The sequence below is a fragment of the Mauremys reevesii genome, linkage group 22, assembly GCF_016161935.1.
Source record: "Mauremys reevesii isolate NIE-2019 linkage group 22, ASM1616193v1, whole genome shotgun sequence".
NCBI lineage: Eukaryota > Metazoa > Chordata > Testudines > Geoemydidae > Mauremys > Mauremys reevesii.
Window position 1 is genome coordinate 5,889,873 of NC_052644.1, and position 15,599 is coordinate 5,905,471.

At 63.9% G+C, this 15,599-nt stretch overlaps 2 protein-coding genes across 2 annotated transcripts; both read right to left on the reverse strand.

The window, feature by feature from the left end:
- IRF2BP1 (interferon regulatory factor 2 binding protein 1) lies at nt 1-4,104 on the reverse strand. The gene is given in 3 exon segments (XM_039511064.1): nt 1-3,711; nt 3,714-3,734; nt 3,737-4,104. Coding segments are annotated over 3 exon segments (1,800 nt in total). The 5' UTR covers nt 4,011-4,104; the 3' UTR covers nt 1-2,206.
- A 3,406-nt stretch (nt 4,105-7,510) lies between these two features.
- Nucleotides 7,511-10,464, reverse strand: LOC120388727 (Myb related transcription factor, partner of profilin). Its single transcript, XM_039510756.1, has 2 exons — nt 9,804-10,464; nt 7,511-8,619 (listed from the first exon to the last, which is right to left on the reverse strand). Exons 1-2 carry the CDS (start codon nt 10,234-10,236, stop codon nt 7,940-7,942), a joined length of 1,113 nt encoding a protein of 370 aa, XP_039366690.1. The 5' UTR covers nt 10,237-10,464; the 3' UTR covers nt 7,511-7,939.
- Between the last annotated feature and the right edge of the window lie 5,135 nt (nt 10,465-15,599).

The window sequence follows — 15,599 nt, forward strand, 5'->3', positions numbered from 1 at the left end:
ATTCCCCTGCCCCAGGGAGCACGGGGTCCGTGGGGGGTCCCCCACGGAAACCAGGGTCTAGGCACTTTTCTGTCCCACCCCCTTATTCCCAGCTCCCTGGGGTGTCCAGCCCGTCTCAGGTCGCTGCGCTGCCCACCAAGGAAAGCTCATCGCCTATGAGAGAAATCCAGCGGCTGGGGCGGAAATCAGCGAGGACCCCTTAAAGGGGCAGCAGGCCGGGCAGGGCAGGGCAGGGCGGGGAGGGGTCACCCACGGAACTGCTCCTCTTCCTTCTCCCCACTGCTTATGACTTTTGTCCTTGAAACCACGGCATGCCAGTTTGTTATTGTAGGACTGCACAAGGATCTTTGTGGTCACGGGGATTCGGGGTGCCCCTGGGGGGGGCTCTGAAAGAGGAGCACTGATGAAAGGGCAACATCCCAGCCCTAGGCTGGCTGACCAGTTACAGGGCCAGCCTCCCCACTTTACAGAAGGAACCTGAGGCACAGACCGGTGAAGCGTCTAGCCCACAGCTGCACGGCAAACTCGTAGCAAAGCCTTGGATAGTACCCCGGTGTCCTGGCTCCCAGCCCCCTGCTCTAACCACTAGACCCCATTCCTCTCCCCAGGGATAGAGCCCAAGCATCCTGGCTCCCAGCCCCCTGCTCTAATCACTAGTCCCCACTCCCCTCCCCAAGCTGGGGATAGAACCCAGGAGTCCTGGCTGCCAGCCCCCTCCCCCCAAACAGCCTGGATCCTACAATCAGCAACAACAATAATGGTAGGCCCTACTAAAAAACAACCCCATCTCCCCTCAACCCGGTTCCTCTGGCCAAGGAAGCTGGGGTTCCCCTGTTCAAACAACAGGAACCCCCAGTCTCTCCAGAGCAGTGTCTTCCCAGCTTTTTGAACCCAGGAGTCCTGACTCACAACCCCTCGCTCAAAAGAATTAGTGGGGACTGGTTGTGCACTGGCACCTGAGTATCGGGGGCTGGGGTGGGGATAGGAGCTAGTTCTCGCTGCGGGCTCAGCTGTAACTCTGCGCGCTACTGAGGGCTCATGTGACATTAGGCTGGTGGGTCTCGTTCACTCCCCCATCCACACCCTGCAGCCAAGCAACCTCTGTTCATGGCTCCCAGTCGGGCTCGAGGGGCATCAGCCGAGCCAGTGGGGGAGCCCAGGGCTGGCCTAGCAGGGGGCTGCGGGTCGGGAGTGAGGGGCACTGGCAGAGCTGGGGGGAACCCAGGACTGGGCTGGCAGGGGCTCCGGGTTGGGCGTGAGGGGCACCAGCTGGGTTGGGGGGAGCCCAGGGCTGGGCTAGCAGGGGGCTGCGGGTCGGGAGTGAGCAGACTGGTACAGCTGGTCACCCTTCCCCGCTGGCTTTCTACTCCCAGGGTCCTTGTGCTGCTCTCTGCAGGGGAACCCACAAGAGGGCCTGGGGGTGGGGGGAAGAGTTCCCCAAACCTTGGAACCCAGAATGCCAGGAACTGAGCTGCTAAACAAGGTGCCCAAAGCCTGGCCCCAAGGCCCTGACTGCCCCCCTGGCAGAGCACGCAGGGGATGGGATATGGGGCCCTTCCCCTCTAGGGGGTGCCAGCTCCGATCCAGACCCAGGTCCATGACAGGCAAAGCTCACATCCCTCTCCCCGCCCCTCTCCCCAGTCTGCCTGGAGCAAGTTTGCTGGTTCTCAGCTGCTTCCCATGACCGGCAGGAGCCGCAGCCCCCGTAGGCCACGGAGATTGACACACAGCACCCCCCCCCCAGGGGTGACGGCCTGCCAGCCTGAGACACGGGAGCAGACAGGCAGGGAGTCCCTGCCCCACTTGCGTCCCCTCTGGGGCGGAACAGAGAGATTCCATCTCCAGGGTGGCCCCAAAAGAGGGTCTGGGCCTCGCTCCGTCCCTTACCACTCCCGCCCCATCCCCCTTATGCTGCTATGTAGCAAACCCTCCCATCTCCCCCAGCACACACGTGATACCACCCCCCCCGGTCGGTTATGTAGATATGACCTCAGATATAAGATTGCTATGGAAATATTAAAAAATAGATTATATACACGGCCCCCGACTGGGAAAGGTTAAAAAGGACAATAAGTTAATTGTAGCGCCAGTTACTCCGGAGGCCTCTTGCTGCCGGGGGACCCCCAGATCACGGGCAAGGGGGACCCCCCCAGATTACAGGTGGGGGGGACAGGACACCCCCACGATCCCCCTCCCAGCTCTCGGTTCACGGATCCCGCTCCTTTTTGACTCTGACGTCTCCGGCCAAGATGGTGGCGATTTCTCCCTGCATGAAGGCCCAGGGCACGTTGGAGCCGGCCAGGGGGCACTTTTCCCCGCTGGGGCAATAGACTTCGCCGGCCGCCCCCTGGGCTTTGATGAAATCGCGGGAACAAGGGAAGCAGAACTTGTGGCTGGGCACCGACGGGCACTGCACGAAGTGGGTGTCTTCCAGCCGCTCGTGGCAGATGGTGCAGCACAGGGGGGCACTGCTGGGGCCGCCCGAGGAGTCGGGGGTGCTCTGGGCGCCGGCCGAGTCGGTGCCGCCGGCCGAGTGGGCGCCGGAGGAAGAGGAGGACGAGGAAGACGCCTGCCCGGGCTCGCTGTTGCGCGGGACCAGCCGGTGCTGGGCCGAGGCGGCGGGCGAGGCAGGGCTGGCGCTGTTTTGCCGGGCCGTGGTGGAGTGGACGGGGTTGGCGTCCTTCGGCGACTGCCCAGCTCCCAGGGCGTCGGCGACGTTCTTCAGCGCGGTGATGGGCGAGGGGTCGTTGCGCAGGGCGCCCTCGGGCCCGGGGGCCTGGCCGGCCGGCGCGGCAAGGTGGGCCATGCCTGGCGAGTAGATCCCAGCTGACCCTTGGGGAAGCCAGTTCTGCCTCTGCTGCTGCTCCTCACCCGTCAGCTTCCCCACCGCGCCCCCCTCGCCCTCCGGCTCCGGGGAGGCCTTGCGGCGCCGCATGACGGCCCGGGGCGGCATGGCCCGCACCAGGGCGCTGGGCAGCATGGCACAGCTGCTGTCTAGGAACTGCTGGGGCAGGGCCTCGGGGGCCGGGGGGTCCCGGAAGAACCGGACGCCCTCAGTGAAGAGCTCCCCCAGCAGGCGCCAGTCCCCGGTGCCATGCCGCTTCTCGTACTCCAGGTACTTGTAGCCGGAGGAGATCACCTTGCCGGGGTCCTTGAGGCAGTCGTGGAACATCTGCTTGGCCAAGGCGAGGACGCCGGCGTAGACGCTGCCCGAGCCGCATGGGTACTCGACGAAGAGCTTCAGCTCGAACTCGTAGCCGGGCCGGGGGGCGGCGTCGAAGGCGAAGATGCGCCCCACCAGCGCGTGGTCCTTCTTGAAGCGCACGTTGAAGGGGGCGCAGGCCGAGAGGGCCAGCAGCTGCTCCCGCACCGCCTTGGGCTTGCTGTGCCACTCCTCCGCCCGGCCCCGCAAGGCCTCGCTCAGCTCGGCCAGGCACTCCGCGTTGCGCTGCTTCTCCTTCTCGTACTCGCCGCCGTAGGGGCCCCGCGCCTTGCCCAGCTCCCCCAGGAGGGGCGAGGCGGCCGCCAAGCCCAGGCTGGGGCCCCGGGCCCCCAGCCCCGACACGGCGGCCAGCAAGCCCTGCGGCGCCCCCATCAGTCCCAGGCTGGGCGGCACGGGGCCCATCAGCGCCCGCCGGGCGGTGGGGCTCTGCCGGCTGCCTTCGGGCCCCCCGTCCTCCGCCCGGGCCAGGCCGTTGGGCAACCGGGGCTGAGGGTGTAGTCGCCAGGCCCCGGGCCCGCTCGTAGCGCTCCAGCCCGGCCCGGTCCAGGGGCCCTCCGTCCTTGGCATGCTTGACGGCCTGGGGCCCCGGCGAGCGGGCGTCCTGCATGGCGTGGCTGCGCTTCAGCTGCCGCGCCGTCTCGATGAGGAACTCGATGCGATCGGCCCCTTCGAAGTTCACGCAGCCCCGGCACACGGCCTCGCTGAAATCCCAGATCATGGCCCACGGCATCTTGGGCAGGTCGCACAAATAGCACCACTGCCGGCGGGACGCCTGCACCGCGGCCATGGTGCCGCCTTGCGCGCCCGCCTCGCTTGCGCGCCCCGCGCAGGGCCCCGCGCAGCCTAGGCGCGGCCCGATCCGCGCTCCCCCGCCGCTCCGCCGCCCGCTGCGGCTGCCGCTGCCCTGCTCATGGAGAAACTTACATAACTCCGCCGCGGCGCCTGCTGGGACATGTAGTCCCGTCCGCCGGGGCCGTCTTAAAGGGGCACAGGCCTGGCTGGGACCCGTCCCCCGTCCCCGTCCCCCTTGGCCTGGGATCCTCAGCCAGACCCCTCCCGCCGCCGGCGGGAGTACGGGCCATTCGCGAGAGACCATCCCGGGTGGCTCAGGATGTGGTTAATGTTTTGGGGCCGTTTCCCCACCCCGTCTTGTTATACTAAGGGGGGAAACTGAGGCCCGGCGCAGCAAAGGGATTTGTCCAGGGTCACCCAGTGAGTCAGTGGCAGAGCCGGGGGCCTAGATCCCATTCCCATCCCAAAGTCAGGAACAGAACCCAGGCGTCCTGGCTCCCAGCCCCCGCCCCCCAACCATTAGACCCCACTCCTCACCCAGAGCCAGAGATAGAACCCAGGCGTCCTGGCTCCCAGCCCCGCCCCTCTCCCGCATCGCACTGAGGCTGACCCCACCAGATCTCACAGTGATAGCAGCGACCCACGGGCTCCCCAATCCCAGCTGGTTTGGCACCCCCACCCCCGCCTCAGCTGAGGGGCTGGAGCTACCCCCCGGGGGCTCTGGATGGGGAGAGCGCCCCCTACGGAGTCCCCCTGCCTGCCCCCTGGGTTTGCCCCAGCATGGGGGCAGGGAGGGGGCCATGCAGTAAATGGGAGGGGGACGGGGGGGTGTCCGAAGGGTGCCTTCCAAGGGGTGGGGCGGGATAGAGGCCTGAATGCAGCCACCTCTGGGGTGGGACCCAGCGAACCGCGTGGCACCAAACACACAGAGCCTCCCTCTTCTGTGCCTGGGGGGCTCAGAGTCACTCCTGCCCCAGGCGCTGTCCGCTCGCACCCAGCTTCTGCCGTCCGTCCGTCCGTCCGTCCTTTCACACTCATCCATCTTTCTTTCCATCTTCCCCCTCCACCCCTTCAGGACGGGTTTGGCCCCGGCAGGGCGCGGCCCCCACCCCTCTCGCCTTGGCTGGCGAGGCCGGCGGGGCTCCAGCCCCGGAAGGGTTAATAACTCGGTCCTGCCGCGGGGGGGTGAGAGAGGGACTACGATTCCCAGAATGCCCCGCGGCCCCCAGCCTGGGGAAACTGGGGAGGGGGGAGGATCCATCCGTGTATGACCCAACCCTCCCCCCGGCTGGCCCCCAAGGGGGGAACCGGCCTGTCCGCTGCAACTGCAGCCCCCGTCCCTGGGAGGGGCTGGAGCCCAGATACCCCGGTGAGGGGCGTGCTGGGGCTGGCATGTGTGTGGGGCAGTGGAGAGAGGGGTAAAGAATGGGGGTGGGGGGATGGATAGATGGGGGAGAGTGGGGATAGATGGACAAAGGGGTGGGGGATGGAGGAATGGTTAGAGGGGTGTTTGGGGGGTGAATGGAAGGGTGCGGTGTGGGGGAGGGATGGGTGGAGGGGGTGTGGGGGAAAGGAGAGAGGGAGGGAGGGAGGAGTGTTGTAGGGATAGATGGATTGAGGGGTGTCGGGGTGGGCTGATTGGACGGGGGCGGGGTTGGAGAGCGGGAGGGATTGAGGGGGGTCGGAGGGATGTAGGGGAGGGATGGATGAAGAGAGGGGTGTCTGGGGGAGTAGGGAGGGATGGATAGAGTGGGGGTGCAGGAAGGAGAGAGATGGATTGAGGGTGTGGGGGAGGGATGGAGGGAAAGGGGCAGGAGAGGGATGGAGGGATGGAGGGTGTTGTAGGGATAGATGGAGAGAGGATGGATTGAGGGGTGTCGGAGGGATGTAGGGAGGGATGGATGAAGAGAGGGGTGTCTGGGGAGTAGGGAGGGATGGATAGAGTGGGGTGCAGGAAGGGAGAGAGATGGATTGAGGGTGTGGGGGGAGATGGAGGGAAGCGGGGATGGATGGAGGGGTGTTGTAAGGCTAGATGGAGAGAAGGGCGTGTGAGGGGGAGGTGGGGGGAGGGATGGATAGAGGGGTTGGGGAGGGGTGTGGGGGGGGCGGATGATATACTGGGGAGAACTGCCTGGAGAGATCAGTGGGTACCTGCGGGAATACACCAATAGCCCCCCCCCCAGCAGTTCCCCCCCCCCCGAAGACGCCCCACAGGTCGCAGGGTTCAGTATGAAAATAGTTTATTGCGTGTCCCGGGGGGGGGGGTCTGGACCAAGGGGTGCGAACGGGCAGCCCCAAGCGGCGCCTTCCCAGGCAGGGGCCCTGGGGTGTCCGCCACTGCCCCCCCCCAGGGGTGACCTTAAGGGGATGTGACGCAGGAAGGAGGGGTTAGATTTGACACCCTCCCCCTCCGGTCACGTGTGCTGAAATCACCCCCCCACACACACACTCGGGTCTATTAACCCCTTGCTTCCCGCCGCCTCGGTAGCAGGGGCATAAAAGCCCCTCTCCCCCCGGTGGTCTGTGCTGACCCAAGAGGGACCCCAAATGTTGGGCTGGACTTTGGATCCGAACCCAGACCTGGGATATGAAGCCTGGACACAGATCCCGACCTTGGGGCATGGGGGGGGGATGTTGTCGGAGCCCTCCAGGGCAGCACCAAGACAGACACACAAATTGGGGGGGTGGGAATGAAGGGGGACCCCGAAGGGAGGCAACAATCGCCCCTCCCTGCCCTGGGCAGCTCTGGGGCTCAGTCCTGCCCTGGGGGGTTGGGGAGCTCACCCGACTCCCGGACAGTGTTTATCCATTTTATAAACCTGCCCATGCCCGGACACCATTTAGTGGCATTGGCCAGTTACAGGAGTGGCAGATGGACTGTGGGTCTGGAGTGAGGGGCACCGGCAGAGCTGGGGGGGAGCCCTGGGCTGGGCTGGCAGGGGGCTGTGGGTTGGGAGTGAGGGGCACCGGCAGAGCTCAAGAGGGGGAGCCCAGGGCTGGGCTGGCAGGGGGCTGAGGGTCGGGAGTGAGGGGCACTGGCAAAGCTGGGGGGAGCCCTGGGCTGGGCTAGCAGGGGGCTGTGGGTCGGGAGTGAGGGGCACCGGCAGAGCTGGGGGGAGCCCTGGGCTGGGCTAGCAGGGGGCTGTGGGTCGGGAGTGAGGGGCACCGGCAGAGCTGGGGGGGGCCCTGGGCGGGGCTGGCTGGGGGCTGTGGGTCGGGAGTGAGGGGCACCGGCAGAGCTGGGGGGGAGCCCAGGGCTGGGCTGGCAGGAGGCTACGGGTTGGGAGGGAGGGGCACCGGCAGAGCTGGGGGGGGAGCCCTGGGCTGGGCTGGCAGGGGGCTGTGGGTTGGGAGTGAGGGGCACCAGCAGAGCTCAAGAGGGAGCCCTGGGCTGGGCTAGCAGGGGGCTGTGGGTCGGGAGTGAGGGGCACCGGCAGAGCTGGGGGGAGCCCTGGGCTGGGCTAGCAGGGGGCTGTGGGTCGGGAGTGAGGGGCACCGGCTGAGCTAGGGGGGAGCCCAGGGCTGGGCTAGCAGGAGGCTACGGGTTGGGAGTGAGGGGCACTGGCAAAGCTGGGGGGAACTCGGGGGCCTGTGGGTTGGGATTGTGGGGCACCAGAACGTGGGCAGAGGATGTGGCAGTCTCCGATTTCCAGCTGCAGACACTTTCAGCCCTTTTGCCAGGATTTTGCTGACCACTAGGCTCATCGTAGCAAAGCCCGGGGGCGGAGGGGGACTCGCTCCCTGTTGGAGTAGATAGGGCGTCCTCTGCGCCGTGGGGTGTGTGGGACGATCGGATGGGACGGGGGGGCTTCAGGAGAACTTCCCTTCGAGTTACCGAACTCTCGCTGTCCCGTGGCAGGTGCCCTGCATCCGCCTACTTTCAGGGGCAGGATCCACTGTGGGGGATCCCCAGACTCTGGGGAGTCACAGATTCTTCCAGCGCCCCCTACGCTTCCGAGTGGGGATTCCCTTCCTTCGCTTCAGTGGTGGGGAGCTGCGGCATGGGGGTGCCTCGGCGGGGAGGTCCCCTTGGGATTGTCCCACATTCTCCGCCGGCTCAGGTGGCGTTTCCACCTTGGTGGCGAAGGTCTCGGCAGGGAGTGGGCTCTTGCTGGGGGGCGCTGGCAGTGGGGAGCTGATGGGCGCCTGCTGGTGGAAGAGGCCCCCCCGGGCGGCGCCCAAGCCGGGTCCCTGGGCCGGGAGGAGGGGCAGGAGGGCGGCTACCATGTTGGTGAGACGGTCCAGGCTGTGGTGCACGGTGTAGGTCAGGTCGCGGATGGCCTCGGCCGTCTCCCGCTGGGCAGCCAGGAGATCCAGCGAGGGCTCCGGAGGCGGCTCAGGGCGCGGGCGCCGGCGGCGGGGAGGCGGGGAGCCTGGGAGCTGCTCCCTGCATGGCTGCTCCGTGGGCGAGTGTCCTGGGTGGGGCCGGCGGCCCAGCCCGGCTGGCGAGGGGGCCAGCCGCACGATTTGCAGAGAGTGCTCAGCTGAGGGGGGCGCCGGTGAGTCGCGCTCCTTGGGCCGCAGCAGGAGCCCGTCCAGGGCGCAACACGGGGGCTGGACCGAGGGCTCGGGGCTGGAGGAGACCTTGCCCCCGGCCAGCGTCTCTGTAGAGAGAGAAGAGAGAGCGTTGGCTGGGGGCTCTGGGCAGAGGGCAGGGCACTCCCCCAAAGTGTGTCCCCCCACCAGCGGTGGTGGTGGGTGGGACTGTCCCCTCCGGTCTCTTCCCCTCGGGGGGCGGGGAGGCAGAACCACCCCCTCCCGCCCATCCCCCAGGGGTTAGCCCTCATGAAGTTGTCCTGGAGCTGGGGTTGCCTCCTGGTCCCCCATCCGGCTTGGCTCCCGGAGGGGACGGGGCCCTGTCGCCAGGACAAGCAGCTGCCTCAGCAGAGCTGACTGCCCCCACCTCCCATGCCCTGCACCCCCTCCCCCAAGGCCTGGGCACAGGACTCCTGGGTTCTGATCCCAGAGCGGGCACCAGCTGGCAGTGGAGCTATGAGGAGCAGGGCAGGTTGGTGGCACGGTCAGTACTAATTAACGAGCTGTGCCCCGAAGGACCCGCCCCCCTGAGAGATGGCGTGAGTCCCTCCAAGCTCAGCTCCCCCATGCGGAGCTCATGGGGAAGCAGCCTGTCAAGTGGGTCAGTTGAGGTTTCTGTCATGCCCCAGTGTCATGCTAGGGGGTGCTGTGAGTGATTCTGTGTGCACCCCTGCTGGGCCCTACTGCACCCCCTCACACCGCAGTGGGGCTGGGTGCTGGCTGCCAGGGGACAGAGCCCCCAACCCCTCTCCCTGCAGCACAGCGCCCCCTAGTGCCCCACTGGGCTCAGCACTGACTGCAGGGGGAGAGCGCCCCCTACTGAGCCCACACCCCTCTCCCTGCAGCACAGCGCCCCCTAGTGCCCCACTGGGGTCAGCACTGACTGCTGGGGGAGAGCGCCCCCTGCTGAGCCCCCACCCCTCTCCCTGCAGCACAGCGCCCCCTAGTGCCCCACTGGGGTCAGCACTGACTGCTGGGGGAGAGCGCCCCCTATTGAGCTCCCACCCCACAGCATCTGGGTTTCCCTTGGCACCAGACAGGCTCTCTCATCTCAGCTCTGACTGTACCCCACGGTGCTTAGCTGGGCAGCCCCACGTGAGGCAACACAGCTCCAGGTGCCCCCTCCAATCCCCCAATTACTGTCTGGTTCATGAGGGAGTGTTACCAAGCCCCCCGAGCTCTGGTGGTAGTTGGGGGAGTTGGCCCTGCCCACCGATGGGTGGCACAGTCCCGTCCCGGGGTGGGCACTCACCAGAACCATGGTGGTATCTGTGGGTGAAGGCTGTGGGGTGCTGCTCCGCCCCACCAGGCCCCATCACCACGCTGGGCCCCAGGATGGCAAAGATGGTTTCCTCCTCTGCTGAGAAGGTCTCCTCACTGGCAGCTGCTCCCCCAGCGCCCTGGGTGGAGTGGGGCACCCGCGCCAGCTTCTCCTTGGTGCGTCGCTTGAAGTCATTCCAGCGCTTCTGCACCTCCTGGCCCGTCCGCTTCCAGCTGGTGATGGCGTTGATCTTGGCGGCGATGCCCTCCCAGACGCGCCGGCGCTCGGCCACCGTCACCTGCCGGCTCTGGGTGCCGTACAGCTTGGTGTAGTGGGCGCGCACCTCCTGGATGAGGATCTGGTTCTCCTCGTAGGAGAAGCGGGGCTTGCGCAGACGGGTGATCTCCTCGGCGTCCCCGGGCATGCCTGGCGCCCAGTGGAGAGGGGTCGCTGGGGGGTCCCCGGAGGGCGTGGATACCCTGCACAGCGAGGCGGGCCCCACGGCGGTGCTAGAGGAAGGGGGCACCGTGCCAGGCCAGAGAGTGCCCTGCAGATCTCAGAGACTCAGAGACTTTACAGCCAGAAGGGACCATCATGATCATCTAGTCTGACCTCCTCTCTGCTGCCCCCTTCCCTCCCCGGCGTGCAGCCGAGCCCCCCACCCTGCTGGGGGGGGGTGTCTGTGCCCCCCACTCCGCAATGCGCGCCCCTGCCCACTCCTGCCCCTGCTGCAGCCCGGCGCCAGCCTCCCCGGTCCTTCCTCCGCCCGGCTGGCTCCGTCCCCTCCCATTCCCCGGCACCGGGCATGCTCACTCCCAGCCCTGCTCCCAGCAGGCCAAGGGCGCTCGGTTTCCATAGCAACCCTGGCTGGGTCCCCCTGCCAGTCCCCCCCCCACCCCCGCGGGCTGGAGGATGCAGAAGCCCTGAGCCTGGCAACTGGGGGAGGGGGGGCTGCCCATGAGTTCCCCCCCCACACACCTGCTCCCCACCCTCGAGTAGGGTGGGAAAGTCTCCAAAGTGATTGATCCATTGAGCGATCCCTCCCCACATCCATCCATCCATCCCCATCCACCCCTCTGGCTGGCTGTCTATCCCCACACACCCCATCTATCCTGCCCCCTTTTGTGTCCGGCTGCCTGGCATTTCCTGCGGGAGGGAAGGAGGGTCAGAGAAGCAGCAGTCCTGGGGAGAAGGGGTAGGGAAGCCGGCTAGGTCTAGGGTTTCTTTTGGGGTCCCCTGTTATCTCCCCACTGGTGAGGGGCTCGCCAGGCTTCATGGGGGATGGGGCTGCAAGATTCACCCCCCTTCTGTTGGCTCCCCCCCCCCAACAGAGAGTCCTGAGCCTTAGGGGAGCAGCAGCAATGGCCAGGGAGAAAGGGGAATTTCCCCTCCCCACACCCAAGGTCCTCGCTCCACCCCAGCGAGGTGGGGGTACTGGGCAGCTGAGGGGACCAGTGTTTACTGCAGCAGCTGATGGGCGCATGGGGCTTGACTCCAAGTGCTCTTCCTCTCCTGCTCTGCACAGAGCCCTCCGCTGGGGTGGGGTTGTCTGGGACCCGGGAGCAGTAGGACTGGGAATCAGCATTTCATTGGGATGCCTGGGGCAGCTTCCCCTCTCACAGCAAGGGGCTCAGGTGCTCAGCAGATTCAGGCAGCATCACTGTGTCAGTTACACCCAGGGCAGCTCCCCCCTCTCACAGCAAGGGGCTCAGGCTCTCAGCAGACTCAGGCAGCATCGCTGTGTCAGTTACACCCAGGGCAGCTCCCCCCCTCTCACAGCAAGGGGCTCAGGCTCTCAGCAGACTCAGGCAGCATCGCTGTGTCAGTTACTCCCAGGGCAGCTCCCCCCCTCCCACAGCAAGGGGCTCAGGCTCTCAGCAGACTCAGGCAGCATCGCTGTGTCAGTTACACCCAGGGCAGCTCCCCCTCTCACAGGGCTCAGGCTCTCAGCAGACTCAGGCAGCATCGCTGTGTCAGTTACACCCAGGGCAGCTCCCCCCCTCTCACAACAAGGGGCTCAGGCTCTCAACAGACTCAGGCAGCATCACTGTCTCAGTTACACCCAGGCAGCTCCCCCCCTCTCACAGCAAGGGGCTCAGGCTCTCAGCAGACTCAGGCAGCATCGCTGTCTCAGTTACACCCAGGGCAGCTCCCCCGTCTCCCAGTGATGGGCTCAGGCTGTAACCCTGGGACTCCAGCATGGGTCTGGTGTGCCTGTGGCCCAAACCCGCAGTTAACGCTGTGTGGGGTGAGCCCCCACCCCTTTGTTCTGCCCTGAGAGAAGGGGGAACGGAAGTCCCCTGTGTCTGTGGGTCTTTGACCTTGTCCAGTGGCTGGCACGTGTCAGAGGATGATAACTCCCAACTGCTGCTGGCTTCTTTGTACAGCCCCTAACGCCATGGGGGCCTGGAGCAAGACTGGGGCACTGAGGTGCTACCGTAATACACCTAATAGCAATAAAATGTACAGTGCCTGGCCCGTCACCAGTGTGCCTAGGTGCTACCGTAATACACCTAATAGCAATAAAATGTACAGCGCCTGGCACAGTGAGGGCCTGGCCCATCACCGGTGTGCCTAGGTGCTACCGTAATACACCTACAACAATAAAATGTACAGCGCCTGGCACAGTGGGGGCCTGGCCCATGACTGGGGCTCTGAGCTACCAGGATACATATAATGATTGTTAATAAACCAATACACCACCAGCAGGTTGAGTCAATAGCTCAATAGCCCTCCATTGGCCCATCCAGGTGTTTCTCGTGACGCTTTGTTTCAGGCTGGGACAATAGAACCGATTTCCTCCTCACGGTGCCCTTTCAGGTAAATCCCTCTTGCTGCATCCCCCGCCATGGCCAGCAGGTGCCAGGCTGCTGACACCGGCAGGCCTTTCTGCCAGCAGCGTCATCCCCACCAGCAGGCAGCCTCGGGGGATGCCCAAGGAACCCAGGCGTCCCTGGCTAGCTCTGAAGCCAAGGGGAATCCAGGGGCCTAATAAAGCCCAGCTACCAACCAGTCAGAGGACACGGGGAGGTGACTGTCCAGGAGCTGGGTCTGTTATAGTTTCACAAAGCGAAGGCTCAAGGGTGACTTGATCCCAGTCTAGCAGTTCCCCGGGGATCAGAAATTTGCTAATAAAGGACTCCTGGCAAACAAGGGTCTGACACCACCCAGTGGCTGCCCCTGAAGTGAGCAGAGGCGGATTTACAATGAAACACACAGGGCCCTGGCACGCCCCCCCCCCCAACTACAGGGGGGCCCAGGGCCGGGCAGCCCAGCACCGTCCATCACCCCCTGCGGGGAGAACCACTGCAGGGGCAGAAGCTGTGGGGGAGGGCAGGGAGGGAGCTGTTTAAGAGCCATGATGGAGGCATGGCGTGCAATGCGCTCTCCCAGCCGGTAAGCCGGGCTCCTGCTGGCTCCCGGGATTCTTGCTGCAGGCTGGCGCTGGCGGCCCCGCAAGCCACAGCAGGCAGCCGGGGGAGGCAGGCCGGTGAGGGGCTGGCTGGGGGCACACTGTGAGGGAGGCGGGTGCGCTCCCCTGGTGGGGCATCCGTCTGCACCTGTCCTGCTCCTCCGGACGCTGGGCAGCGCAGGTGCAGTCCCTGGCATGCACTGCTGCTGGCGGGCCCTGGGAAAAGGCCAGGGGAAGGGAGCCACAGGCAGGGGGTCTCAGCTCTCACGTGCTGCTGCCCAGCTCTAAGATCTAAGGTTTCCCGCCGCAATACATACACACATCTCCAGCCCTGAGCCAAAGCACCAGAGATTTCAGAGTTTTCAACTAGTTTAAAAAAAAAATCTGCTTTAAAGAAGCATCACCCCAGTAAAACTCTTCCTGTTTTTCTGACCAGAATACTCTCCCCAGAAGGAGACACCCATAAGAATGCGATACCAGCTCAATGCATGGGGTAGATGGAGCAAGCTCCTAACCCAACTCCCTGTTCTAAAAATTAAAATAATAGACAGTCTACACCAGGGGTAGGCAACCTATGGCACGAGTGCCGAAGGCAGCACACAAGCTGATTTTCAGTGGCACTCACACTGCCTGGGTCCTGGCCACCGGTCCGAGGGGGGACGGGACTCTGCGTTTTAATTTAATTTTAAATGAAGCTTTTTAAGCATTTTAAAAACCTTATTTACTTTACACACAGCAATAGTTTAGTTCTATATTACAGACTTATAGAAAGAGACCTTCTAAAAATGTTCAAATGTATGACTGGCGCGCGAACCCTTAAATCAGCGTGAATAAATGAAGACTCGGCACAGCACTGCTGAAAGGTTGCCGACCCCTGGTCCACGCAGAAAAGACATCGCAGAGATTAAGCTGATCAGAACAGATATAACTTAGATCATACTTTTACTTTAAGGTCCAAGAAACACAGACAAGGTTTTTATCTCAAGACCAAAAACACCAAGACACTTGATCTCACCTATGGACCTGCCAATAAACGATACAAAGTGTTTGAAGCATCAGTTATTGTGTCATTGGGGGTAACATACAGGTTGTAGGGGGATGTTAGCATTTTGGTATTGGATGGCATATACATATACACAGTCTGTCATGTCCCCAATGCCGGGTATACGGTGGGTGAGTTCAAGGTACAGCCAGCAAGCAGTGAGGGTACATCACTCATACAAACAGGTTATGGGTAGTCATGGGCATGAATAAATGAGCGGACTGGGTAATGATGGTAGGATGACCCTCACAGGGCAGAGTTCAGTTTGGTTGGTTCAGGGCTCAGGGGATAAAGTCCAACAGGGGAAGTTTACAGGTCTCTTCCCCCTTGTGGGTGCACAAAGTCACGCCGGCTCACTCTTGGTATTGACGGTGGCCGGTGATGTGCTCTGTGTAAATGTCTCTGGACCACCGCTGAGCCGCGCGTAGCGACGGCCCACCCCACAGGTCCGCAGCACGCGTTCATTAAGGGGGTCCATTAAGGGGGAACGTCGGTGTAGACCTCGTAGCCCTTTGCTCGCAGGGTGTCAGCCAGGGGAGCGTACTTTTCGAGTTTGCGGGCTCGGGCTTGGCGGAAAGCCATGGTCCTATTCTCGAACGGGATCGTCACGTCGACGAGGATGATCTTTTTCCGGTCCTCATCCGTGATGACGATGTTCGGGCGCAGCAGGCTGTCGGTGCCGGGGATGGCGTGATTGACAGCGATCTCTCCCAGGTGCGGGGCAAAGGCCTTCACCGGGCGGTCCTGGACGGCGTTGTGGCGCAGCTGCCAGGCTCTGCCATGGGGCCTGCAGCTGCACAGGACGTGGGGCAAGGTCTCCATGGCATACCCGCACCTCCAGCAGCGTTTGTCCGGGTTCCCGTGGCGGACGGCTCCGTTGAGGGGGACACAGTTCAGCCAGGCACGGTGTATGAACCACCAGTCGGCGAAACGGATGAAGCTTCTTACCTCATAGAGTGGAGAAGCAATGCTGAGAGACTGTGACACACGCTCACCCCTGCCCATAATGCTCTCTACCTCACCGTGACCAGCTCCCAGCCATGCAACAAACACCACAACTAGGTATCTTGAAGTGAGGCTCACTTCCCCGATATGACTCCAGTGGAAGGATTCAAAGCAAGAATCCTGAACACACAATTCTGTTCAAAGAGAGAGAAGTCTTGCGGCCTCCTTCCTCTTGCTGGTTTCCCTGTACACTCCTAATCTGCATAAACCCACCCACTGACCAGTGACTCACAATCGCTCACTGTTCACTCTTATGCTCTTTTCTGCGCCTTCCCATGAACCAGGACCCGGTTGCCAATGGTGCCACTGGCCTGCTCTCAGGGTGGGG